The sequence below is a fragment of the Saimiri boliviensis genome, chromosome 16 (assembly GCF_048565385.1).
Source record: "Saimiri boliviensis isolate mSaiBol1 chromosome 16, mSaiBol1.pri, whole genome shotgun sequence".
In the NCBI taxonomy this organism is placed as follows: domain Eukaryota; kingdom Metazoa; phylum Chordata; class Mammalia; order Primates; family Cebidae; genus Saimiri; species Saimiri boliviensis.
In genome coordinates, this window is record NC_133464.1 from 15249186 (window position 1) to 15276628 (window position 27443).

General features: G+C 46.1%; 1 protein-coding gene across 5 annotated transcripts in view; it reads right to left on the reverse strand.

Moving 5' to 3' along the window:
• Nucleotides 1-27443, reverse strand: part of FARP1 (FERM, ARH/RhoGEF and pleckstrin domain protein 1) — a 321741-nt gene that overhangs the window by 43505 nt on the left and 250793 nt on the right. For 4 of the 5 annotated variants that reach the window (XM_003928211.4, XM_039473409.2, XM_074387520.1 and 1 more), the window contains exons 7-14: nucleotides 26720-26834; nucleotides 25755-25902; nucleotides 22887-22982; nucleotides 20917-21080; nucleotides 20159-20227; nucleotides 17475-17550; nucleotides 15204-15453; nucleotides 436-623 (exon numbers count right to left, since the gene is read on the reverse strand). In XM_003928211.4, the coding sequence (XP_003928260.1) occupies nucleotides 436-623; nucleotides 15204-15453; nucleotides 17475-17550; nucleotides 20159-20227; nucleotides 20917-21080; nucleotides 22887-22982; nucleotides 25755-25902; nucleotides 26720-26834 (1106 nt within the window). The remainder of the gene's footprint in view (nucleotides 1-435; nucleotides 624-15203; nucleotides 15454-17474; nucleotides 17551-20158; nucleotides 20228-20916; nucleotides 21081-22886; nucleotides 22983-25754; nucleotides 25903-26719; nucleotides 26835-27443) is intronic. The other variant, XM_039473410.2, reaches the window with a different exon arrangement.

The following is a 27443-nucleotide window of genomic DNA, read 5'->3' on the forward strand; positions in this document are numbered from 1 at the left end:
GGCTAACATGGTGCCTTTGCTTTTATGTACATTTTATTACAATTTTTTTTTTTTTTTGAGATACAGTCTTGCTCTGTTGCCCAGGCTGGAGTGCACTGGCACGATCTCACCTCACTGCAACCTCTGCATCCTGGCTTCAAGCTATTTTCCTGCCTCAGCCTCCCAAGTAGCTGGAACTACAGGCGTGTGCCACTATGCCTGACTAATTTTTGTATTTTTAGTAGAGATGGGGTTTCACCATATTGTCCAGGATGGTCTCTATATCTTGACCTCATGATCTACCCACCTCAGCTTCCCAAACTGCTGGGATTACAGGTGTGAGGTACTGCGCCTGACCTAATTTTACTACAATTTTAAAAAGTCATACACACAAACACACGTGCACACACACACACACACACACACACACACACACGTGAGCCCTCGGCCCTGTACCTTTCTCCGGCTCTCGTCCTCATCGTCCGTCCTGGGGCAGGCCTGGTCATTCAGCAGTGGACTGATCAAGGGAGAAGCCTGCTTGGTGTCAGGGCTGAGGTTGGGAGACAAGGTCACATTGGCAGGGGCTGCTCCTCCCTGTGAGTTCACGGACAGCTCTGAAAGGTGAGGGCTACCAGTCAGGGAGCCTGTTTGGAGATGAGAGGTTTTAAAGAGAAAAAAAAAAAAAGTAATTTTTTCTGGGACCTGATTTCTATTCACTACTTTCACCTTTTACAAATTGTAAGAACTCTGACTACCTCCCCCCCCATGGCAAACGGAAAGCGATTATTTTCTAGGTTTTTCCTAAGTCAAAGCTGCCTTAATAAAGATACCAAAGTATGAATGATTCAATGGAGGCTTCATTCTGTAATTAATTATAAGACAGAGAAGTCTGCTTAGATAGCAATTAAAATAGCTTAAAAGCATAGTGTATCCCAAAATAGGAATTTCACCTCCCAACTACTGCTTATTTCTAAGAATTACTCAAGAAAGACACAGTGTCTATGTCACAATGAGACAGGGGAAAATGATTAGAAAATAGAACTATACTAACAGGCATCTAAGCGACTGGTGTTCTTAGGACACACTACGTCCCATAACAATGGTCACAGCTAACAGAAAGGTCAAGCAACTAACTCCCCATTCTACAAAGAACAGAAGCAAGCTTGTTATACCTGGTGATGTCATTCCATGTCTCTCACTGTTTGGGACAGAAACACTAGCATCACATTTACAGACATATGCGATCACTTCAACATGCAAAACCAGAGGTCATTATATTACCACAATTTCCCTTTGTGAGTCAAAAGTGACAGGACACCAATGAGTCCTCGTGAAAGGATACCATAATAAATAATATGAAAATGTTATGTTACCCGCTATGAGTCAGCCAAGGGAGATGATGTGTGCAATAGACTTCTGCAAATATCCATATCTCAACCCACTGAAGCTACATGGGATGTTTCCGAATATGCTTCTCACCTAACCTGAGTGTTTTTGCCTAGCACTTACATGTGTATGTCTAAAGCAGATTTGCTAGAGCTCCTATGAGGTAGGCAAAGTTAAAGTAACCTGCAGTCCCGTCTACTATCATGGTACGAAAGATAAAAGTCAGCGCTTTCTCAATTAGTCTACAGTTTCAGGTTCGCTGCTACTTGGTACACTAAAGGTCTCCGGGAGAAAGGTGATGGGGGTTTTCTGGGAACACTCCCGTTTTCCTGTCATCTGTTCTCACCCTCTGGTGTCATACATGTGCCTTCTGGGATCACAAGACACAATCGCCTACCCAGAATGGAGCTGGTGAAGTCAGGGCAGTGAGTTTGATCCCAGTGAAAGGAACCCTGGTGAAACCACCACCAGCCCCCACCCTCGGTGCCAGCTTGGCCAGTCACGGCCACCACCACAGTGGAGGAAGAACCACTGTACCTGGAGAGTGACAAAGGCAGGTGTCCTGCCCACGGACCACGGGTTAGTGCAAGGATCCTTGGATGCCAAGAGCAGAAAGCGTGAGGAAGAGGCAGGCTCGGTAAGCTCGCACTCAAAAACGCCCTCTGCTTCTAAATCCTCACGTTTATAATATGCCTCACTAAAACGAAGTCTTGCGTTAGACGAAGACCCCATCACCCGAAACACCACCAGACCCAGAAACCCCGGAGAAAAAGGCCAGAAATTGCTTCACAAATGTCAATTTTATTGACACTGGTGCACAACTAAATACAATAATTGCAAAGGAATGGGAGCTGGTCAAACAGAGATGGGGACAACGAGTTAGAACTGTAGTCGTTGCAAGGTGCTACACTATTCTTTTTTTTTTAAAAGAATCACAAAAAGAAAAAGGTTATCACTATAAATAGGAATTAGAAAAGAAATTCTGGCAGTCGGTCTAGAGGTTAAAACATCGCATGCACTTGTGAGTTGCTGTTGGAGAGTCTTTTTTTTTTTTTTTTTTTTTTTTTTTAATTTGTTCACCATAATCTGGTAACATTTGGGGCTTACCTTCGGCTCTCACACTGCGCGTGAGGTCAGGAGAGACAGTTATAAGTGAGAGCATGCTGGACCTTGACTTTGCAGTGACGTGGAACAGAAAAAGCCTCATCATTGAAAGAGTTGGAGCCGAGAATAAAAGGTAGTTAGAAGGCTAGCGGGAAGGAAAGAGCAACTAGCGGGCCCCAGACAGCATCGGCAACAAGGAGAAATGAACTGCCACTCGGGGCGGGGGAGAAGTGAGGTGCACACACCCCAACACAGCCACCTCCACTCTCAGAGGCCAACAGTGACTGCCCTTGCTGCACTGCACCTGGGAACACTTATACTCAGGAGACAGAGCAGGTTGAAGCAATGAGGCAGCAGGCTATGGTTCCAGGAGAGAGAGCCTGCCCGGCCGAGAAGGCGGGCCACGGTTCAGAGTCGGCTGGATCTGGAAGAATCCCCACTGCGCTACATAGGAGACAGGAATCAGAAAAGAGGGCTGAGCGGGGACTTCCGGGTCACCTGTGGACCTCAAGTAGGAACAGCTCAGGATCGGCCCACAGGCTGCTGGGGGAAGGCTTGCTGCATGTCACTCACGTGGCCTAAACATGTCAATGATAACTACTTTCTATATGCGCTATGCAGACTCGGAATGACAAACTTAGGGTAGTCAATTGTCTTTTCCCAAGATGCGACTCCAGCTTCGCTTATAGGGCCTAAGAAAGAAAGGGCGATGGGTGTGATTCAACAGCAAGACCAAGAAGCCAATAAATATCAAGCAGTTTGGTCTAGAAATCTATCAGCAGTTTTAAGGAAGGGCAAGGTCTGAAACTCTTAAGTTCGGTTTTGCTAATTTGAGCTGCATCTGTGGAGAAGAGACCCCTTCTCTCCCTGCAAGAGAAATAATCCGAGGCTTTGAAAATGTGTAGGTGACGTGGTCCAAACAAAGTATGTAACTCATTTACTTTTTAGCAATTAATGGAATATGCTGACGAGGGGCAATTAGTAGAATTTGGCAGCTTGATGAGTAATTAAAATTCTCTTTGGACTTTGAGCCAGGGTGTGTGACAACAGTCTGTACAAACTTGTGTCCACACCAGCAGGTGTGAAGAGCCGTGTCTAAAAAAAAGCCAGTGTCCAAGGTCACAGAGTTATTAGAACTACATGGAATCAATTTTCACTGAAGTAGTCCATTTTACAAGAGCTAACAAACATGGTTCTGTTGTTAGGTAAAAGGAGCCTGGTGTGATTTATATGGCATTTGAAAGCTTGTTCACATTTTGCCGTCTGTCACCTGCTTTGAAGGCACAGCCCCGGGCAGCGGGGAGAGAAAATTGTGACTGACATTCATTGCCACTCCCCGAAATTATCAATGCCTTGGTATTTCCAGCACTTCTCCCTTTATGACAAATTAATGCAAAGTAATTTCCTTCGTTAGGGAGCTCAAGGTAAATAATTTGGGGGAACCCTAAGAGGAAGCACCTGTTATTAAGGCAATAGGTGGAAAGAAGTTTAAAGAGATTAGAAGAAAGATCAGTCACACGTGGAAAGTATGGCGGCTTCTCATGTTTTCAAAATGGCTTTTCCTATTTTCTGAAATGACCCTGCGTTTTCTTAGGTATTCAGTTAGATGTCGGGTTACCAGCTCTCAGGTCCTTCACCTCTTCCTGGGGACTTCATGATCCCTCCCGACACCCCCACCATTCATCTAGAAGAGGTCTGCATTTCTGTTGCCCCCTCAGACAGAAAACGCCCCCAGTCACAGCTCTCAAGGGAGGCATTTCTAGAATTGCTGTATAAAATCCTTTTAAACGTACACATTCTCACGGCACAAACCATTAGGGAACTTCAAGTCAGCACTGCTGTATTTATGGATTTCAATTGATCACCCAGCCCAGAAACTGCCTGCACTGCTGTCTTCGTAATTTCAAACATGCTCCTCATTCTTCCCTCTTGGCCGGCCCGGGGAAGGTGGGTTTGTAGTGTCTTCACCAGCGCTTTAGAAGAGCTGCTGAAAGGCATCGGGACCTCATCATCAACGAGCCAGAGCCAAAGCCAGGCCTTTCTTCCCGCTTTGGGATTGCGTACGAGCTGCCCATTAACCGTGTACCTCCTCAGCCCACATTCAAGCCTTAAACACAAACTCACACGATTCTGGGAAAAGAAAAACCCCCAGAAAAACATTTCTAATCTATTTTTCAAGTTAAAAAAAAAAAAAAAAAAAAAGGCATTTCTAGTACTTAACTGTATCTGTCCTGTTTTTTAAATTGGTCTTCAGTTTTTAACTACACGGGTATTATTTTTTCCTATAAAGGGGGAAACTAGAATAACTGACAAAGAAATAGTAATCCAAGATGTAATCTTTATAAACAGCTAATATTTGAGAGAATACTGTTAAAACTGAGAATATCAATTGCGTTCTCAATTTTTCTTTTCCAAAATTTTAAAGTGCAATTATAAAAAAGTATCTAATGTTTTTTCTTCAATATTCCCCCAAATAAAATGATTTATTTTGCAACCTTCTAGGTGCCCTTTATCTACCATAATTTGTCTTCTTTTCTTCTGTTCTAAAATATAGGCGATTTTATCTCTATGTGCCCAGAATATGCCCAAAAGGCCCAAGTAGGAAATATATTAGAGATATAGATTTTCATCTATTTTCTTGAAAGGCTCTGTTTAAATCTATAAGCTCTCTCTAAGAGAATACAATGAAGCCTCTCTAGAGATTATCTGATTTGAAAGCCAGTTATCAAAATAAAGTAGTAGTATGCTGAATAACAGGTAGCTTCCCGAACAGACAGGACTCACTATAATCTTACCTAAGTTGGGGCCCCACTCAATGGCATATGCAAAGCTCTTGGTATTTTGCAGAAATTACAAAGTTCCACAAGGAAAACCAGGTTATAGGATTACCCATGTTAGCAGTGTGGTCCTCTTCTGGATACCTGAGGTTGTTGAGGGTAATGTATGTACGCTTCTTACACCCAGTTCCTTTAAGAAAAGTTTCACACGCAGCAAAGCGTCAACTTCACAGTTCATCATCAAGCAATTCAGAAAAGCAATAGCAATGCAACTTGCAGAAAAAGAATTGAAATGCACAAATGGAAAAATGAAAATGCTACCTTGTTCTTACGAGGAAAAGATGGGAGAATGCTGCTTTGAACACGGTGGTGACAGCGGTGGCAGTAGTAGTGGTGGTGGTGGTGGTGATGGTGGTGGTAGTGACGACGGTGGTGGTAATAGTGATAGTGGTGGTGGTGATATGGTGGTGATGGTGGTGGTGGTGATGGCGGTGGTGGCAATGGTGGTGGTGGTGGTGGCGGTGGTGGTGGTGGTGGTGGTGGCGGTGGTGGTGGTGGTGGTTGTAGTGATGGTGGTGGTGGTGATGGTGGTTGTGGTGATGGTGGTGGTCATGGTAATGGTGGTGGCAGTGGTGGTGACTGTGGTGGTGGTGATGGTGGCAGTGGCGATGGTGGCGGTGGTGATGGTGGTGGTTGTGGTGGTGATGGTGGTGGTGGTGGTAGTGCTGGCAGCGGTGGTGATGGTGGTGGTGGTGGTGATGGTGGCAGTGGCGATGGTGGTGGTGGTGATGGTGGCAGTGGTGGTGATGGTGGCAGTGGCGATGGTGGTGGTAGTGATGGTGGTGGTGGTGGTGGTTGCGGTGGTGATGGTGGTGGTGGTGGTGGTGGTGCTGGCAGTGGTGGTGATGGAGGCAGTGTTTGGGTTGGGAACATGGTGCTTCATACCAATGAAAAGTACCATCTTGTACTCAGGACAAAGCTTCAGCCATCAGTGGGAAAGAACAGTTACAATGGACAGTTTTTACAGCATGATACCTGTTAGAACAAGTAAAAGCCCCTTCAGTTTAGATTAACAAGAGACATTAATACCGTGCATACACTGTGACATGAGTTTGGCCTTCCATGCTCAAAGAATCACCAAGCTCATTGCTGCTGGAGAAGCCAGTATTCTTCCCAGTGGTATGAGCCCATGCTTTAGTGATGTACTGCCTTCTTCCGCCATGGAGAGAAGATGAAACCAGACAGCATCTGTGCGAACCTACATGTTAGGTGCCCATCAAAATGAAAAACAGCTCACTAGCTGTCAGAAGCCAACTGGGACTAAGTCAGGCAAGGCCTTCTCTACATTCCCACCTCTTTCCCCCCAACACCACACATGTATATCTCCATATCTACAAGGGAAATTCTCTTATAGACATGACATGGGTAAAGGTTTCTATCCCCATTTAAATAGACGTTTCTATTCACAACATAAAGGCACGCCCATGGGCTGGCTGTCTAGGCTTTCCATGCAAGCTATAGCACAGATGCGCTCTGTTTCAATGCGACCTCTCCTCTAGCTACAGCGATCCTGCTCACTTCCGAGGCCCCTCCTCCCATGCACTGCCCAAAGTATAAAGTGCAGGCCTTGTGGGAAGAGCAAAGTTCACCTCCTCTTTCCCCACTTTCATGAAATACAGCACCACCCAGGAGGACCACTTAGGATGCTTGCGGTTTGGGGAACAGGATCACTGTATTCTAGAGGGAAGAGGTATTCCAAGTGCAAATTGGTATTCAGCAGTGTTTAAAAAAAAAAAGACATCAGACAGTGCTCCAACAGTGCAGGAACAGAAGCTACACCATGCTTTGAGGGTAAAGACAGCACCCTGAAAACAGCCTTTTCCCCTAGATAGATACATGCTGACAAAACACTGCATACAATGGAACAACGGAAAATGCTTTCCCAAACGGATTAAACAAATGACAAAAATGAGAATGAAGTCCCCAGCCTTTTCTATTTCAAATTAATTCGGTGTATCAGAAATTTTTAATAAAACGTATTATCTACAGTATTAAATATACACACAGAGAAAACAGAAGGGAATCTGATTATTACTATAGGCCAAGCTGGTGAGGTTTGGTTAGTCAGGTTTTCAGAGCACCTTTAGGAGTAAGAAATGGGGGTAAGGGTAAGGGGTTTATCCATCAGCCATTCTTGGTGCTTTTGGAGTAGCCAGTGTGCGTCTTTAACGAACGAAGACCTATCTTCAGTCTTTTTAGATATCACTCCAGGGAAACTGACAAATGCTTTACTTCCTACAAAGGAACTTGGAGGTCCAGAAAATACGGAGTTGTTAGCTTGGTTTCGTGAGCCAGAAAAGGTTGTCTATGAGTAATAACAGACTGGTCACCATGCCACTGCAGGCTCCTAACTGACCCTTCTCTCATTTCCCATGTTAGAGCCAGCTATCAATCCTGATTCTTAATAAAGCAGACTCACTCCCTCAAAGCCTGCACACCGCTACCACCTCCACATCTCGCGCAAAAGTAGCCAATCACTGTGTGATGCTTTTCACTCCGCACGTACACTCGGCCGCCCGCTGGTCCTCGCCCCCTCCTTCGCATCCTTGGTCTGTGTGCTTTCCCATGTTGCAGTGATTTCTAACTACTCCTCGCTCCTTGACAGTCTGCAGTTGCTGCACCTGGCCCCAGCAGCACACTCAAGTATCCTGCAGCACGATTTTCCGTGACCGCATTAGTGGTGCTGGCCCTGCAGAACTAACCCTTTAGACTGGCTTGCAATTACTCATGGACATCAGACATCCTGTGGCAACAGTTGATTTTTAATCCTCCCTACTTTCAAACAGGAGGCCACTCCAAGACAAATCAGAGTAACCTGATACGGAGATCCCGTGAAGTTGCAAACGCACTGCCTCCACTCCAGGTAATCCTCAAATGCCAGGGGCCAAGAAGATGCTGAAGGTTCTGTTTCCAGGCTACTGCCGTGAGGAGTGGCCAACCCACACCAAAACCATCCTGAACAAACCATTCTATTCAATGTTTAAAGCTTTCAGGGAAAGAAGATTTTCTAATTCTTCCCTAGCTTCTACCAAGATGTTTACTTGTGCTTGAGGTTTCATCCTTTTTTTTTTTTTGAGTGATGTGTTGTTTATTTTATGAAGCAAGAACTTTTTTCAAAGCAAGACATAGCTGGGCACATAGCTGGGCACAGTGGCTCACACCTGTAATCCCAGCACTTTGGGAGGATGAGGTGGGTGGATTGTCTGAGGTTGGGAGCTCTGGAGCAGCCTGACCAACATGAAGAAACCCCATCTCTACTAAAAATAAAAAAAATTAGCCAGGCGTGTTGGCGGGTGTCTGTAATCCCAGCTGCTTGGGAGGTTGAAGCAGGAAAATTGCTTGAACCTGGGAGGTGGAGGTTACGGTGAGCCAAGATCACGCCATTGCTGTAGCCTGAGCAACAAGAGTCAAACTTCGTCTTAAAAAAAAAAAAAAATCAAAAAAGGCTGGGGCATGGTGGCTGACGTCGGTAATCCCAGCATTCTGGGAGGCCGAGGTAGGCCAATCATGAGGTCAGGAGTTCAAGACCAGCCTGGCCAACATGGTGAAACCCAGTCTCTACTAAAAATACAAAAATTAGCTGGGCATGGTGGTGCATGCCTATAATCCCAGCTACTCAGGAGGCTGAGGCAGGAGAACTGCTTGAACCAGGACCCAGGAGGCAGAGATCGCAGTGAGCTGAGATCGCGCCACTGTACTCCAGCCTGGCCTACAGAGCAAGACTGTCTCAAAAACAAACAAACAAACAAACAACAAACACAAAAAGCAAGATGCTACCTCCCCTCCCTTCCCAAACACATATATTGCACACAAATCAGCATTTACAACTTCTATTCATGGGGTAACGCTTGGAAATCTCTCTCTAGGTTACTCTAAGAAACGACAAAGCAGCCTTTTCGAGGATATATCCAAACAGGTGGCACCAGGCCACTTTTGATCTTTGACACCTACAACTCTGGGCCCAATCATCACAGAGACTGATTTTTCTGCCATTATTTTTTAACGGAAAGAAAACTGCTATATTAAATGCCATGCTATTTTTAGCCTAAATGTCATAGCTTCATTTTAAATCTCAACTGTTAGAGGTATGCACATGTGTTCACTAGAGATCCCATTTCCCTGTATTAAGTTTCACTCAATTAAACAGAAACAGGTGGACTTAAACTAATAAGAAAAAAAACCCCAGCACCAGTGAATTCTTTAATGTTTCCAGAGTAAATATCTTTGATCACTTGCTGCTCAGAGAAGGTCCTTCAGCGGTACCTTTCCCTCCATATGCTCTTACGGGTTGGGCTAACAGAGAGCCAATGTAAAACTCATCAGAGAGCTACCATTCTAAGTGGAAATGGTAGCAACGGATTATTTTAAAATAGTCACCTCTTTAAATTTATGCCTCAGGTTGCAAGTTTTTAAATTTTTGTAATCAGACCTTGACGATGACTTTACACAGTAAGATATAAGGAACTGCCACATGCTGAGCGTTCCAATAATGGAACTCGAGGCATAAATGGCTATGGTTCAAAGAAACTTGCTCTATTTCTAGGACTACCTAGAAAGACTCTTTTGCAGTTCAATTTGTAAAATTCAGTAGCAACACAATAGACTCATACCGTCAAACTAGAGAAAGGCCAGTCTAGCCCATGGCCATCAGAGGAGAAATGTTTATATTATATAAAAGAAAAAGTCCAAAGAAAAAGAGTCTTTCTGGGGAATGTAACTCTAAGAGCTCTTAAAATTCTAGCTAACCAGAATAAGGTCCCAGGCAAAGAAGGGATCCAAATAGAAGCAAATAAAACCAACATAAACCTGAGAGTTCAGGGAACCCATATTTTTAAGTTTAAAGCTGGGTCTGCCTGCAACCCAATGACTCACTAACAGCTACAGTTTCACCAAAGTCATTCTGTACTGAAATTTGGAATAATGCTTTAAGTTGGAAGAGTGGACCGAAAGCATGTGAATACTGATTACAGGTATGAACTACAAGTATGAACTACACATTCACGGCAGTTTAAACATTTAAAATGACAGATTAATTTTTAAATGGTTTCTTCCTTTAGAAACTGCTTGACAACAAAGCAAAATTTTTGTTTCTAGAACCAAATTCCAGGGCTGATAACAAAAGCTGAGTTTCTGATGCACATTCAGGGCAGACTGGACTTTGCGGATTTGGCGGAAATTTTGAGAGGCTCGTGCTGCGTTTCAGTTTTGCAGGCCTAGCTTTTTCAACATTGTTTGGATTGCATCTTCAAAGAACTTCTTGAGAAGAAAATCAGAATTACTTGCATTTTAAGTGCGAGCCACATGGCACAATTGAGGGAGATAAATCAGCAATTCCCAAATACGAAGCACACATGCAGGCCAGAATCTGGCCCGCTGACTTCCTCTAATTAAATGCCTGTCTAATAAAATATTGTCAATCGCATACAGATGACTGTTAAAGGAGCTGAAGCCATTTACGTGGAGTTCTGGAACTCATTAAATGCGTTTCTTCATGCTAAAAGAATTTCTTGCATTTTTATTTTACCCTTAACAAGCAGCAGCAAAGGCAACCACAAAAGGGTCTAAAATTTACATATTTTGAAATAACATCCAACATCAGACATTAATGCAAGGAGGCCCTGGAATAGCCAAGAGTGGCTTTAAGATTTGTGTTTCTATAGGGCTTGTCTTCCACTCACAACCTTATGATAGCATGTCACAGAGCAGCTAGGGGGCGGCTAATATCCAAACGCCTGGGTCCCCTGTTGAGTCAGGAGACCCCTACACTAGCCACTGTCCTAGTAGGATTGGTGGAGAGGTCTCAGGAAACCCTTCGGAAATCTGAATGCACTCAGAAGTCTCTAATATCTGCTCCCTATTCTCACACTCTACCCCACCTCTGGCCTTCCTCTGCTCTCGGTTCAACTTTATGTACACGTACGTCCTTCTTAAGCTAGAATGAAATCTGCAGGCTGTGGAAAGACCTGAGGCCTGGATTCTCCCATGGGTCAGAAGGCATGGAGAATGGCACAGGAGATGCTACTGGCTTTTCCTGATGGAGCTCTTCACAGTGACCGTGGGGAGACCCCATCACCTCAGCAAATGTGCTCTACCAGGATCAAAGAGTGTATAATTGGAGTCTGGCCAATGTTATGGAATCTTTATTAGCAGAGGACAAGCTTCTCTTGAGGCGAGTAGTGACTACTCATAGCATATCAGGATGTATGATAAACAGCCTTTAAATAAACTATAAGCACCATTTATTACACCAGGATTGCTGCTTTTGTAAATACTGGCCAAGAAGCAGAAATTGAGTTGCTTGCCTGGTACAAAACCAATGAGGAAAAAACTCCATGAGAAACTCTTAAAGTGAAAAATCTTGTCAATACAGAACCGAGTATACTGCCATTGATCAACTGCTCTTGAAACACTTCAGATAAAAATCACTGCTGTAGGGAAAAGCAAAACAAAAGAATTATCGGAGCGTGTTTTGCTTTGGGATGCTTACATTTGACGATTCCTGTCATATGCTATGTAAGTTCACACCTAGCACTCAATCACATTTCATTATCAGACTGCTGTATAATTCAATGGAAAAAAAAAATCATTTGAACAAACTGCTTTCACAAATAAATCACAGGATTCCACACTTGCTTGTGTTTAACACACTTCAACTCAACACTCACATAGCAAATTGACATTTTTTTTTCTATGTCTGACTAGATTACGCAAAAATGTGTTATAACTGCAAAACCCTCACAATATAAAAAAAAAAAGTAGTTCTTCCCACCTATTATGGCCTGTAGTGGCCTAAGTAAAGCCTCATGACTAGTCTCCACATCTGATTCTAATTATTAATTCATATAAGACTCTCCAAAATTAAACTATTGAATCAAAAAGCTCTGATTGCACCAAGATATCACATAGACTGAAAAAGTGAAGTCTAGAGACCAGGTTACAGTTTCAGCTTTGTCATGCAATAGCTGTTTCACTTACGCAAAGTCACTTAACTTTTTCAGAACAAAGAAAAGAAGCTTTGCCCAGAGGAACCTCTGAGGTCCCTTCCAGTTTAAAAATTCTATGATTCTGTTAAAGATATAAATTTAAAGCAAGACATAAAAGACTACTTCAATGAGCAACTCTCAGGCTATCCAACAATCAATTTGATTCAATCAAATGATTAGGAAAACAAGTCTGTATAAAAACAGATTAAGCGTTCGGACTCTAAAACCGACTTCTGGACATTCATGTGGACAGATAATCGTTTGTGAATGCAGGGAGTCGATACTTCTCCGTTTTCTATGCTGCTGCCAAATTCTACTCGGTCTCCTAAACATGCTCGGTTCTTCCCTTGTGATCAGGTCACGTGATAAGCCCAGTGAGGCCCTGGCATGGTGGCGTATCAGGGCACGATCGTTGTTAGGACTCTTTTTAAATAATTTTGTAGTTACTTCTTTTTTTAAATAATTTTGTAGTTACTTAGAATCTATAAAATTTTATTCTACAATTTATCTTTCTGTGGTGGCTGCTAAACAAAAGTACCTAAGGCTGAAAAGTACAAATCACACGTATCAAGAAAAAACAGTTCATCTGTGGTCTTTTTCTTACTCTGCAAGCAAGCCAAACATTTAGCTAGCACTTTTCCTGTATTCCACGAGATTCTAGAAGGCCTGGGTGAGAAGTGACCCTGGCTGCCCCATACAAACAGCTGTGAAGTTCAGGGAGGACTCAAGAGCAATGAGAGCAAAATCTCTAGGGTCAGGGGCCAGGCAGCACTAATTCCGAAAAGATCTCAGGAAACTGCAACGTGCAGCTAAGGCAGAGAAACCTCAAGTGAAAACCAGGCTCTTTCGTTTAAAACGCAAGATTTCTGGGTGAAAGGCAGTGACAGCGGTGGGCAAGATTTAAAAAGCCGTCAGTCTCTCTCTACTTAACACTTCCTTTTTTTCTGGTTCAGACAAACATCCCAGCATCATTGTTCCCAAGAGAGGGTACTGTTTCTAAGAGCGTGAATGGTAAGACTGTGAACTAACCTACCGCACTGCTGCTGCTGGCAAACAGTCCTCCACGCCGTCCACGACTCAAAGGCCGGCATTTAGTTTGCTGACCTGCTAGTGACAACAGTGCCTATTTCAAGGTGTTACGCTTCCCTGCGTTCCCGCTCAGTAGTATTTCAGTTTCAGCAAGAGATTCTGAGAGGGAGAACCATACGTCTTAAAACGTAACAATACGATCCACCAAGGCAAACCGAAACCAAACCAGAAACCCAAGTAGATGACAATTCATGAAGATTTGACAACTTTTCTAGTATTTCCTAAGAAGCCTGGGAAGCAGAAATAACCCCAAATTCTCCCATTGAAATACTCACTGTTCTTGACTAATGATTTCACCAACACAATCACAACTAGCTATCGATTTCCATTTGGCTTTGAATAGTGTCAATTCCTCACTTCACGAGGCATGGAAAGAGCAGCTCTCCTTTTAAAGGAGGGGAGAAGGGGAAACCGATCCCTTTCCTACAATCTCAAGGATGCTTCAGTTCAAACTCTCAACCAGGAGGGCGATCTGTACACATAATTGAACATACACAGAAAAAACTGCCATATAAATACAACACACTATACACATGATTGGATTCATAATAAAATTGTTTTTTTCCTAGCCTTCAACCAGCAAAATAAACAAAGCTCCTAGGAACCTGCCATTAGGACTTGATGTTCATCTTGTCCACCTTTTCTGGAAAGCAAGCCACTTGTGTGAAGTTTTGTTTTTCTTAAACAATTTTAGAAGTCAGGCAGGCCCCTTCAAACAGGTGCCTGCACCAAATCTCCCCTAACAAATGCAGGCTACCAATGAGTGAGTCACTAGAGCAGACCATCTCCATGGAAACCCTGGTCTCGTGACCCCAGGCTGCTCACGGTTGAAGACTTGTCTCCTCACCTCCTCACTCATCCTCCTCCTGTTCCTCACTCAAACGCAGGCCAGCCAAGGACGCCCTGCTTCTCAGCAGGGACGGGGAGCACAGCACTGCGGGGTTACCGAACACGAGGGGGTGGCTCCCGAGGCTCAGCATCTCAGAGTCTGACTCACTGGACTCAGTCCCACTGCTGCTGGAGCCCTCGGTCACCTGTAGGGGTGCCAGCTGCCTCACCATGCCACGGGCACACACCGACTGTGCGGCGGCGACCTTGGAGGCTGCACCCATGGGAGGCGTGCCATTAGCCAGCCTTCCACCCTCGGGAGCAGCTGCGCCGGCCTGCCCTTCCTTCCCACGGCCACCAAGCCCATCCGTGGCCTCCGGGGTAAACGCCACCTGGCTGAGGATGAGGGGATCTGTCTCTGACTTATTATGCCTACCGGGAAGATTCTGCAAGTAAGGTCTTGGCAACGTGGGGGAACAGTGTTCATTAGGAGAACCCTGTCTGGGGAGAGTGTCTTCCCCTATACTCCTCTCCCTACGGTCATGTCCATTTTCAGAAACATAGCCTTGAGACCCAGTTCTGTCCCAACTCATATTTGGACTTGAACTTCTGCTGCTGGGAGACAACGGGGTGGCCCGGGGGCTGTGACCAGCCGAGCCCTTGAACATTTCGTCTATGAGAGAGCTGTGCCTTGGGAGTCTAGGGCTGCCGCTCATATCAAAGGTAATGTCTGCCGAATCGTCATCAAGGAATTCTCTGGAAGGAGGCCGGGAGGACTTTGCGGAGTGCAGGGAAGCCCTACGCCTCGCCTCTCCTCGCCCCTCGTCCCTGGACAGTAGATAGACACCGCTGGTCAGATCACCCTCATCCTTGTCATTTGTCTGGGACCGGGACCGGGACGCTCGTTCTCTGAGCAGGTCGTATTCGCTATCTACGTCACTGCAGTCAATGAAAGGAATGGAAGTACTGCTGCCTCTAGCAGCCCGGGATGCTGGACCTGTGCTTGGCTGCGGGGGCTGAGGTTTACTCTGCTGGGTCCTATCCTTAACGACCTCCTCCTCTTCCTCCGTGGGCGCCGAGGCGGCTCCGTCCGCCGGCTTGTTACCCGCGGGGCTTCTCCTCGGCGTGGGGCTCGGGTGCGGCCCCGGCTCCCCGGGGGGAAGCTTCGGCTCCTTTCCCTGCTGGCAGCTCGGGGCCCCTGGCGAGTCGGCCCCTTCTCCAAACGTCAGGCTGGCGCTCTGCTGAGACTGGCGAGGTGGGAAAAAGGGGAGGGAGGTGGAGAAGAGGGAGACTGTTACAGAGGGAGGCTGAACACAGAAGGCGAGCCAGGGTCTCCTGGGACAACACCCCAGACCTCCGCGGCAGGTGGAGGCCCCGAAGCGCTCTGACCTAGCAGCAATCACAGAAGCACATCTGGGCATGATCCAGAAGGTTCCTTCAGGGCATGGTGGCTGACAGCACTGTTCCCTGCAGCACAAGTCAGGCCCAGTCTCCGCTTTCCAGAACCCCGCTAACTCATGCTGGGTTTTCCTTTGTTTTTTCTCTGTTTTTTGAGACACAGCCTCGCTCTGTGGCCAGGTGCTCTGTGGGCAGGGGCACTCCACAGGCTGGAGTGCAGTGGTGCGATCTTGGCTCACTGCAACCTCCGCCTCCCTGGTTCAAGCGATTCTCTTGCCTCAGCCTCCCAAGTAGCTGGGATTACAAGCACGTGCCACCACACCCGGCTACTTTTTGTATTCTTAGTAGAGATGGGGTTTCTCTACATTGGTCAGGCTGGTCTCAAACTCCTGACCTTGTGATCTGCCCGCCTTGGCCTCCCAAAGTGCTGGGATTATAGATGTGAGCCATAGTGCCCAGCCTCTATTCGTTTTTTTCTTTTTCTTTTTCTTTTTTTTTTTTTTTTGGAGGGAGAGACAGTGTCTTACTCTGTCATCTAGGCTACAATTCAGTGGCATAATCGCAGCTCACAGCAGCCTGGACCTCCTAGACTCAAGCGATCTTCCACATAGCTGAGACCACCGTCCTGCATCACCATGCCCAGCTAATGTTTTAAAAATTTTTTGTAGGCCGGGCATGGTGGCTCACGCCTGTAATTCAAGCACTTTGGAGGCCAAGGCGGGCGGATCACCTGAGATTGGGAGTTCAAGACCAGCCTGACCAACATGGTGAAACCCTGTCTTAAAAATGAATAAATAAATAAAAGAAATTAAAAAAAATTTTTTTTTTTTGTAGAGATGGCATCTCCCTGTGTTATCCAGGCTGGTCTTGAACTTTTGGTATCAAGTGATCCTCCTACCTCAGCCTGCCAAGCAGCTGGGACCACAGGCATGTGCCACCAAACCTGGTTAATTAAAAAAAATTTTTTTAGAGACAGGGGTCTCTCTACATTGCCCATGCTGGTCTTAAACTTCTGGGGTCAAGTGATCCTCCCGCCTTGGCCTCCCAAAGCGCTGGGATTACAGGTGTCAGCTGTAATCACACACGCTCAGGTTGAGCTTGTAAAGCTTCTATGGAACAAGACGGTCCTTCCAGCCCACAGGGGGTCTCCAGGGAAGGGTGGGCAGGCACATCAGGGACCCCTGAAGGCAAGCTGACATGGTCATCAGAAAAACTACAAGGGATGTGTGCTTATACTTCTCAGGGCAGCCTGATGGGGACAGGAGTTTTTTTTTTGGATTCACACAATGAAACCTCCTTCATCTTTTTCCCGCAAGTTTCTTTTTTTTATCTTTGGAGAAAGCTCTGAAAACTTACCCAGAGGCCAACTCCAGGGAAAATGAGCTTTTGCCACCCTCAGAACAAGAGTGATAATGTTTCTTAACTGCCAATTGTGGTCACTGCCCGGTAATACAAGCTCTGGGAACTCTCTGGCCAGTTCTGTGCCAGCAAAGGCTTCTGGCCTTGGCACCAGACAGGAGCTACACCTACTGGTTACAAAACGAGTCCCCATCTCATCCCAAGTGGACCCATTTAGCTGGAGAGCCAGTCTCAGTTCTACCCACCGCAGGGACGGTTCCACCGCTGAACTGAGTTCTCAGCGGCTTAGAGCGCAGCATGGAGATCAGAAGGCAGCGGGAAACGCAACACAGTCCAGGGCCTCTGAGCACAGGCTGTGTCTGGTCGAAGCCCAGGCCCATAATCAGATTCTCATCTGCTAAAAACCCCAACAGAAGGGACAGAGAACCACAAAGCCCACTGTGAAGCCCAGGGCTCCTTGGAGGAAGTGGAGGGACAAGCAGAGTTATCACAGGACAGCGCCATCACTGACCTGGTCCGGTGCTTCTGAATTCAGCTCTGTAGGCTGTGAAGCAAGGCTCCGGATAGAATGAATCTTGCTGTGCTTCCTGGGAAAAATCACACAAGATTGTTAAAAGTTAGGTGAGGTTTTCTTTTGTTTCTTTTTTCTTGGTTTTAAATGAAACAAAGGTCCTTTTGTTGGGAGCATTAGCGCCTTCCTCAATAATGATGGTACTCAGAGCCGCTTTTTCAAATGCTACTTGAAAACAGATACAAGGTCATCATTTGATAGCACTTGTATGGTTCAAGGGTTATTTAAATCTTGGAGAAGTTCTCAGAAGCCTTTGTTGTAGTTCTCATGGTGCAGCTAGTGAAGAAACATTTAGTAACCAAGCAGAACCTTTCAAGTTCAGGGTCAAGTCACAGAGGAGGGAGGACTTGGCTGGGCCCTCCCATGCTCTGAATGCAAGCTATGGTCTGACAATATGAAATCAATTCATGTACCTTAGGTAATTATTTTCTAAATCAGTTTTATAATAGAGGCAATTAACATGCATCAGCTCACTCTATCAAAGTGGTAAGTTCAGAGGCAAAGGCCTGGGCTCAACAGTAGAAGAAACTGACTTTACCAGCATCTTGACACATGTCATTCATCTCTTCCCTTCTCAGTCTGCCTATTCCTCTTTTCCCTATCAATCAGGCACTGACATTTTCAGGCCCTGAAATGCGTGCAGCTGTATAAATATGATTATACTCCCAGGCACATCCAGCTCTTCTTCAAAATACTCCAGGCTAGCACAGAAAAGCTCTGGAGATCCACATTCTGAATCAGAGAGAGAACTGGGCTACTTCTTACACGGTCTTCAAATACTAACCATTGATTGCCCAAGGAAATGACGGGATTCATCTCCAGATGTGCCTGCCGAAAAACCTCCTGAACATGACATTTTTGGAGACAGGGCATGGGAAACCACCACAGATTACCAGTAGAAGGAAGATGCGAGGATGGCCATAGAAGCTGGTTTATTTCAGCAAAATCAAAACACAACTCTGAAATAACCTGGATGTTTCCCAACAGGGAATCAGAGAAATACAGTGCAGTATCTTCATACTACTGGACGGCCCTTAAAACGGATCTCAAAAAACAGGCAGTATTAAAAAAGCAAGATGCAGAATTATATACAGTACGAGAGTACTCATATGAATCAAGCAATTGTCCCACCTCAGCCTCCCAAATAGCTGGGACTACAGGCATGCGGCACCCCATCCAGCTAATTTTTTTTTTTTTTTTGTAGAGATGAGGTTTCGCCACGTTACCCAGGCTGGTCTCAAACTCCTGAGCTCAAGTGATCCACCTACTTCCGCATCCCAAAGTGTTGGCATTACAGGCCTGTGCCATCACGCCCGGCCTCCAGAGCAATTCGACAGACTCTTTTGGGATGCAGTAATATGTATACAGAAAGGCGCCTAACTTTGGCAGCTGCCTCTGGGGAGAGGAGAAGGGAAATGACCAGAGCTGGTGGTTCCAGGGGGTTCTGGCCATGTCTGTAACGAGAGCTGCAAATAAAAGAAGAAAAAACAAGCCCAGAAGCAAATGTGTTCAACTGTTGCTGGCTGTTAATTCTAAGTAGCAGAAATTTGCGTGTTTACTTAAATTTTTAAACACACAAAAATGATAAAAGAAAAAAGACTTTAAAAAACCCTACATGCACTAACTAGTGCCTAAGGCCCCATCCTTGGCTCCTTCACCCCGCTCGGGTTCTGCTGCTCTGCCCTGGAGCCCTGGGTTTGGGAGCTGGCTGGCCAGAAGCCGCTTAGCAGCTATGAGACCTGGGCTACTTATTTAGCCTATTGGGGACTCAGTGCCTCCATCTTCATTAAGGGAATAAAAGAACGCGGACCTCACAGAGTTGGGGCGAATCAATGAGGTCACACAGGCCCAGTGCTTGGAACAGCCTGACACACACTAAGAGCTGTACGTGTTGGATAACAACAACAACAATATTGTTAATAAATCTTGTTTCTGGCTGGGCATGGTGGCTCTTGTCTGTAATCCCAGCACTTTGGGAGGCCTAGGCGGGAAGATGGCTCAAGCCCAGGAGTTCGAGACCAGCCCCGCCATATAGGGAGACCCCATTTCTACCAAAAACTAGCTGGGAGTCGTGGTGGGCGCCTGTGGTTCCAGCTACTTGGGAGGCTGAAGTGGGAAGATCGACCGAGTCCCAGAGGCTGAGGCTGCAGTGGGCTGTGATCACACCGCTGCACTCTGGCCTGGGCGACAGAGCAAGACCCTGCGTGAGAAAAAGAAAAAAAACCCTGTTTCTGTTCCAGATTTACTTTATTTAATTCAAAAGTTCATAGACATACTTTCAATACAAATCCCAAAATATCGAAGGACTCAGCAGTGAGCTCGTTTTTAAGATGCTTCATCCCCCGTGATGTCCTGAGCCCTTCGCTCCTTCCCGTTACTAACGTCCTCTCCGCCTCCCCTGGTCCCCTCTATTCTCTCTTCATCTCACTCTTGAGGGTGCGCCCCTGGGCCCTAAAATCTTCCTCTGGAACACTGGACTTGCTGAGGGTGACGGTGAGACTGTCATTTACAACTCAAGAGTCATCAGGTCTGAGGTCTGTGTGAAGAAATAATTAGCAGCCACAAGCTGTTAACTGGCGAATCTGAGCTTCTCGGACTGGAAGCAGCATCGAAGCTTCTCTTACCTTTCAAACTGCACCTTCTTGTGTCCTCCTTCTTTAACATAGTCGAGAACCTGCTTCTGAGTCCGCCCACTGAAACAGAGACCAGGACCGGGAAGGGGAGAAACACCAAGGGCATTCTCATTGAAACACACAAATGACACTTCAGTGGCTTCCCTTCCCCTCCTCCCCTAGCTGGGAGAGACGCAGGTTTCCTCAGTTAGCCGGGACTAAAAGCAATCCTAACAGACTTTGTATTTTTGGGTCCATTCAGTCTCTTGATATTTTCCTTGAAGATACAGAAAAAAATGTTCAATTAAGCCCACTTGATAACTGTGTTTGGTCACTAAGCAACCATCAGAGCCTGTACCTTTCATGAAGGCAGGGGTCACTAGGCTCAGCGCCTATGGCAGATGCTCAACAATTTGTGGAAAAGTGAATGAAGACGTTAACCAATGAATGAAGAGGTTAACCACGTATCATTCGATGAAGCAACACCAAATGTTAACAAGACACCCCTACTTCTACAGAGAGAGGAAATCCTTTCTGAGTTAGCGACTCCCGCTAGGAGTTTACCATGAGGGTGGCTTTGCCTAGTGCCTCTCTGCTATTCAAACAGAGCCCACTGGGATTATGATGCAAGCCCCCCCGCCCCTGCCGCTCAGCCATAGCTCCCGGGAAGCCGAGTTCACCTCCCCTCCCTGCTGCGTGTCACAGGCGCTTCGAGAGGCGGGAGGAAAAACGTGCACCCAGCAAATGGAGGCGCGAGCGGGGGACCTCACCTGAACCGAAATGATGACCCCCGGCTAAAGAGGACAGGCTTGGGCTTTGGTTTGGGCTCTTCAAAAAGCCTGAAGAAGGCATGATGTTCAACGCAGATTTTCCAGAAGGACTTGCAGAAATCCCGACTGGCCATCAGGAATTCCAAGGTATCCTGGTATGCGCTCTAAAAAGGGCAAATACAGCACTGTTTTTTTTTTTTTTCCCCATTACCCACAGATACGCCATTGAAATAGGAGAAAAGGGGCAGAAGACAGATTTGTCCAATAAGTGAAGCATTCCATATTAAAACAAAAAAGTTTGCACTGTGAATTTTATGATAAGATGACCATAAATGCAAAGATTTAGTAAACTGTAGTTTTTTTTTTGGAGACAGAGTCTCACTCTGTCACCCAGGCTAGAGTGCAGTGGTGCAATCTCGGCTCACTGCAACCTCCACCTCCCAAGTTCAAGCGATTCTCCTGCCTCAGCATCGGGAGTAGCTGGGACTACAGGCACATGCCACCAGGCCCATCTAATTTTTTATTTTTAGTAGAGACGGGGTTTTACCATGTTGGCCAGGCTGGTCTCGAACTCCTGATCTCAGGTGATCCGCCCACCTCGGCCTCCCACAGTGTGAGCCACCGTGCCCGGCCAACTACAGTTATTCCTAAGGATACAATGCAGTCCCTATTCCATCATTTTCCCCCCCACACAATCTCATAGACCAGTAAAAGAAACAGCCGTGCAGCTTCAGCGGCGGTGACACCATTTCTTGACAGGATTCATATACAAATTATGTTTACTTGGCTTATATTTCCTTGAAAAACAAAGCCCAAATACTGAAACTCCCTTTCTGCCTCCTTAAAACAACTGAAACACAACGTTCGTCCTCTTCCTCACACTTTGTGTCAATAGTGACTCTTCTGATGTTTCTCTGTAAAGGAGCCCACAGCTCAAGGCAACTGGGAACTACACAGGACATCAACATTTTTTTTTTTTTTTCCTGGAGCACAAAAATGTCACTCTCGGCTGAAAAAAATCATGTCCTTTGACTGTGGAAAGGGGATATGGAAATCTTCTTTCCCCATTCTGAACGCTTCCAAATGAAGCGGTCATATTACATAAACAAAAGTCACTATTGTCAGCATTCCCAGCAGTTCCAGCTATTTTGGGGGATCTCACAGTTTTGGGTGAAACCAACTTAAAAAGAAGCTGCAGTTCTTCATTTATAAGGCAGCTTTTTGGAACTCCAATAAATTTTTCCACGGAAAACCATTTAAAATGGGGATATGCTTACCGGGTCAGGCCATGAGAGCCTACTGAACGCAGGTTGCAGCTAAACGCTAAGCCTGGATTGCCGCTTCTCATCTTCTTTCCCAGGGGAAAAAGAACTCTATGTGCTGGCTGGGGACACATGCCCAGGACACCTCACCCACCTCCTCCGTCGCCATTTCCAGCAGACAAAGATGCTGCTGTTCCTCCCTTCCCGCCCCAGTCCTGGCACGGGCCACAGCGTCAGGCAGCTTGTGGGAAGTGGGGAAGGGAACCATTTTCAGCCCATGAAAATGAGCTCTATTGGAGGCTTAGGGCTCCCGGCAGGGCTTGGGGACTTAGTCTGTGCCTAGGGTAGGGCGGGAGCCTGAACGGGGTCTGCAGCTGTAGCCTGGGGCTGGACGCCCAGTGACAGCATAACTGGGGTTGCTTGTCGGGAGGGGCTGCCTGGATCTGGGCAGGGAAATGACCCTCTCCCCAGGTATACATTCACGCAGTTCCTTTATGCTCTCTGTTTACCAAGGATGACAGCCGTAGCGTTACCGACCATTTGGATTCATCTGTCCTAGAGATGCTTGGTTTTCATGTGGACGAAAGCACCTGGGTAGCACTGGCCACAAGTTCAGGGGAAGCCCTGCCAAGCACAGACCTCCACCTCTTGCAGGACACAAGCCATCCAGTGGCTCAGCAGGTCCCCTCTCCCACCGGGACCACTTACATTGGCATCTGGCCGGAGTTTGATGAGAAAGCGTTTCCTCTTGAAGCTCAGCTTCCGCACCTTGGCCCAGTTGAAGGCATTGATCTTAGTGAAACCCTAAAAACAAAGCCAGTAGCAGTAAGCCAGGAAATGCATAACAAGCAGCCTGGGAGTCTGTCTGCTCTGCTTCTGGGAGTTAACGGCAGAGGACTGGCAGGTGACTGCTCAGGAGAGATGGCTTCTGCAGAGAATTCACAGGATCTGTGGCTATCAGATGATCCCTGTTCCTGCAACATTTCTCACTGATTACAGGATATCGGCATTCAAGCTAAGTCGGCCTCCAGGGAGAGAAGAAACTAGCCAAGATAGTGATGAAAAGAAAGATAAATAGAAATAAAAAGCATGACCACCACTACAGTCATTAGCTGCCAGGACTTACGAAGGGCCAAGTACCATCCCGAAGGCTTTATACACGGTATCTTAACAACCCTTATATGATAAAATCCAGCAAGATGGATTTACTAGCTTCATTTTATAGACATGGAAACTGCAACATGGATATATTTTAATTTGCCCCAAATCACACAGTTGATGTTGCCGAAAGAGACTTCCAAGAGCATGCTGTCCTGGCAGCTATGGTGCATTCAGCAGGTTTGCAATCAACTCCCTGCTTCAACCACCCTGGTCTAGCTCCTGGGCCCATCAAGCTTCCAACAGCACCAGCAAAATGATGAGAGGCCAGGCCTGCCCTGCGTCATCAAGACCGGCGCAGTCTCTGGGCGGGGCTCACACATCCTCATCACCTTGGCAGCCAGGTGGAGAAACAGTGGGCAGCTGCCAGACACCAACTCCCGTCTGCCCAGCCTCAGCTGAAATCAGAATTCCTATGCAGCCCACCGGAACGCCAGGCCCATTGATTCAACGTGGCAAGAATGAAACAATCGGGCACTGGCAAGAAGACGGATTCCGAGACACAGGCTTGGCACGCGACGGCATTACCCAGGTATTCTCCATACTTAGGGATTGTGTCAAACACAATCAAAGCACATGAATTCAACTGTGAGACACCTCTTTTCCTTCTCAATACTTTTTAGAAATGGTTCAGGGTTGTGATTTGAAATTTAAGGATAGCACACTGAAAACTCCACTTGGCTTTATTGCTGTATTTCTTTTTTGAGATGGAGTCTTGCTCTGTCTGTCGCCCAGGCTGGAATGCAGTGGCGTGATCTTGGCCCGCTGCAACCTCTGCTTCCTGGGATCAAGTGGTTCTCCTGCTTCAGCCTCCCAAGCAGCTGGGATTACAGGAGCCTACCACCACGCCTGGTTAATTTTTGTACTTTTAGTAAAGACGGGTCTCATCGTGTTGGCCAGGCTGTTCTCAAACTCCTGACCTCAAGTGGTCTGCCTGCCTCAGCCTCCCAAAGTGCTGGGACTAAAGCGTGAGCCCCGGCGCCTGGCCTATTGTTGTTTTCTTATCAGGTACTCAGAGGTTATGCATGCAGGTCCAAAAACTGTCAAGAAAAAACCTGCCTTGAACACCACACTGCTCTCACAACGTCACTCCCTGCTACCTGGTAGGAAGCCCAATTTAACTCTTCTTGGGACGTGATTGTATAATAATTATGTTACCATAAACTTCCAATGCATGAACAGAAAAATCCCTGGAACACTTTCCGATAAAAGATGAGGGAGAAATAGAAGCAAACTTGGAAGAGCTCAAAAAAGGGTTTTAGGTCCTGAACATATTGACGACTTCCTAACTGGGTGAAATCTGGTCCTATTTCATGAGAAAGGCAGGTGCTTTCTCTATTTTCATTTGAAAATAGAAATGAAATGAAAGCACAGGTTGCTGCTTGTGTTGAAAAGGAATATGCAGAGAAGTCTTTTGTGGGTGGTGAATATGTTCATTATCTTAGTTATATTGGTAATTTTACAGGATATACACATACGTAATAAAAACCTACCGCACACTTCAAATGTGCGTACTTTCTTGTATGTAAACAATACTTCAATAAGCCTATTAAGAAGCATTGATCAATGAAACAGTCCAATAGCAGATGATCAACAGAACACACATTTTAGAGTGCAGAGAATCACTATGCCCTTAGGTAGAATATAAGTAAGAATTCAAGTGCAGTATGTTTTGCTATAAAAAAGGCAACAATGTGGCTTTTTTTTTTTTTTTTTTGAGATGGAGTCTCACTCAGTGGCCCAGGCTGGAGTGCAGTGAGGTGATCTCACCTCACCGCAACCTTTGCCTCCTGGGCTCAAACGATTCTCCTGCCTCAGCTTCCCGAGTAGCTGGGATTACAGGCACATGCCACTACACCTGACTATTTTTATGTGTTTTTAGTAGAGACAGGGTTTTACCGTGTTAGCCAGGATGAACGGTGTGGCTTTTATGAATTTATAAAATTGCTATATCTTCAAAGCATGCCTTGCAATCTTTAAGTATATCTGAAGTCCCAACCAAATAAGCTGGTTCAACCCAAACTGGGTTAAAAAAAAGAAAAAAGACCACATTATAGCAAAATACCATCTGTAAGTGTGAAAAACATATTTATTTGTGGACCCAAAATCTCGATTCCATTATACTGTGTTCTGTGTGCGGGTCCACTGAGAGCCACATGTTTCTGTGATGCTACAAAGTCAATAAAATCAAACAAATCTGCAACATGAATTTCCCCAAACAGGGCAAAGGTCAGTGAAACAGAATCTGGGAGCTGAGGGCCTGGGAACCAGAAAGCCTGAGATGAGTTTTGTTTTTCTTTGTTCAATGAGAAACAACTAGCAGAGGTCTTTGGCCCACTGAGTACGAACTGCAGCTGAAGGGCGAGCTCCTTTCTCCCCACCACCAAGGGAACTGAGCCGGGCTCTCAAGGCTCTCACCTGAAACACCAGAATTCCCGTGTTGGCAACGGCCAGATTAATCTTCGTGCCTTCCCTGTCCTTAGCCGGGTGCAGCCGGATTCCATACATCTCCAGCCGGCGCGCAATCTCGAGGAGCTGGAAATCTGATTCTGCTGGTGTCTGTCCACTGACAAAACAAAAATTAAAGAGAAAGGCCAGGAGATTTGAATTCCCTGTTTCTATTAATATGAGATTAAGAAGCTTCTCTTGGGAAATAAAAAGGCATTTCATCGCAAACACTGGGGCTACTCGGTCAGATGACACCCAACCTCCCATTCACTGTCACCCAGAGTCTACCAGCGAGGACGAAAGCTCCATTGCTCATGGGACACAAAACCCCAAAAGTCTCCAAACTTGGCCAGTTTTTGCCTTTTTTTTTTTAGAATCTCAAAGAGTTTCCTTTAAGGTCATATAAAAGCAAACCACCACTGTGTTAAAACAAGTTTTCAGTTGCTTCCAATAACCTAAACCTGCAAAGTTCAAGACAACGTTTTTCACACGGCTGTCAGGCTCCAGCGCTTCTGTAAAGCAACCACCAAAAGCACCACGAGTCCTCTGACAACATTGTACAAATCCACACAAAAACGAAAATGCAGAGGCTACGAAGGTTCTGGATTTTCACGATACTCTGACCTTGTCCCCAGTTCGCCACGATCCTCTCCCAGCTTCCCATCAGGATGATAACTGGCAGGTCCTTTGCGCTTACTGTCTCTTTTGTTCCAAAGCACGGGCATCCTAAAGTTCCAGGCTTTTGTGGGTGACCTGCGCTTCTGAGCAGCCAGGATGGGTCACCGCATCTCAGTAAGCCTGTGATCTTCCTTCCTCACCCTTTGTGTTTTCTCCACAGTAGCTGGTGTAGGGGATAGAGGGGAGGCGCAGCCGTGGAGGGTGGGAGGCAGAGAGAACTGGCTCAGAGGGCATGTGGAGCCAAGCGTGAGACTTACATGTGGTTATGGTGAAATTCCACGATTTTGTCCTCTAGTGCATCCTGCTGAGGTATGTATTTATTTTTTGCTAAGTGCTCTCTGTCCAAGGTTTCATCAAAATCTCCAATCTCAGCTAAACAGAAACAGAGGAAGAAAAATAGGTCACATAGGAAGAAGACTTCCCAGTTTGTCAATATTCCCCAGCTAGCCACACACAAGCTGGCGGACTACAGAAGGTGAGTGCCGCTGGTGGGGGACGTCAGAAGGGCTAGACCTCGGAGGTGGGATATGAGGATGTTTTTATCAACTGTGGTGATGTTAAGAAGACAGTTTCCACTCCTCCTCAACCCTAACAGTCAGAAAGAAGCCTTAAGTTCAGGCGCGGTGCCTCACGCCTATGATCTCACCACTTTGGGAGTCCAGGGAGGGTAGATCATTTGAGGTCAGGAGTTCGAGATCAACCTGGGCAACATGGCGAAACCCCATCTCTACTAAAAATATAAAAATTAGCTGGGTGTGGTGGCAGGCGCCTGTAATCCCAGCTACTAGGCAGGCTGAGGCAGAAGAATCACTTGAACCCAGGAGGTGGAGGTTGCAATGAGCCAAGATTGCACCACTGCACTCCAGCCTGGGCCACAGAGTGAGACTTCGTGTCGAAAGGAAGAAAGAAAGAAAGAAAAGAAAGGAAAGAAAGAAAAGGAAAGAAAGAGAAAGAGAAAAAGAGAGAAAGAGAACAGAACAG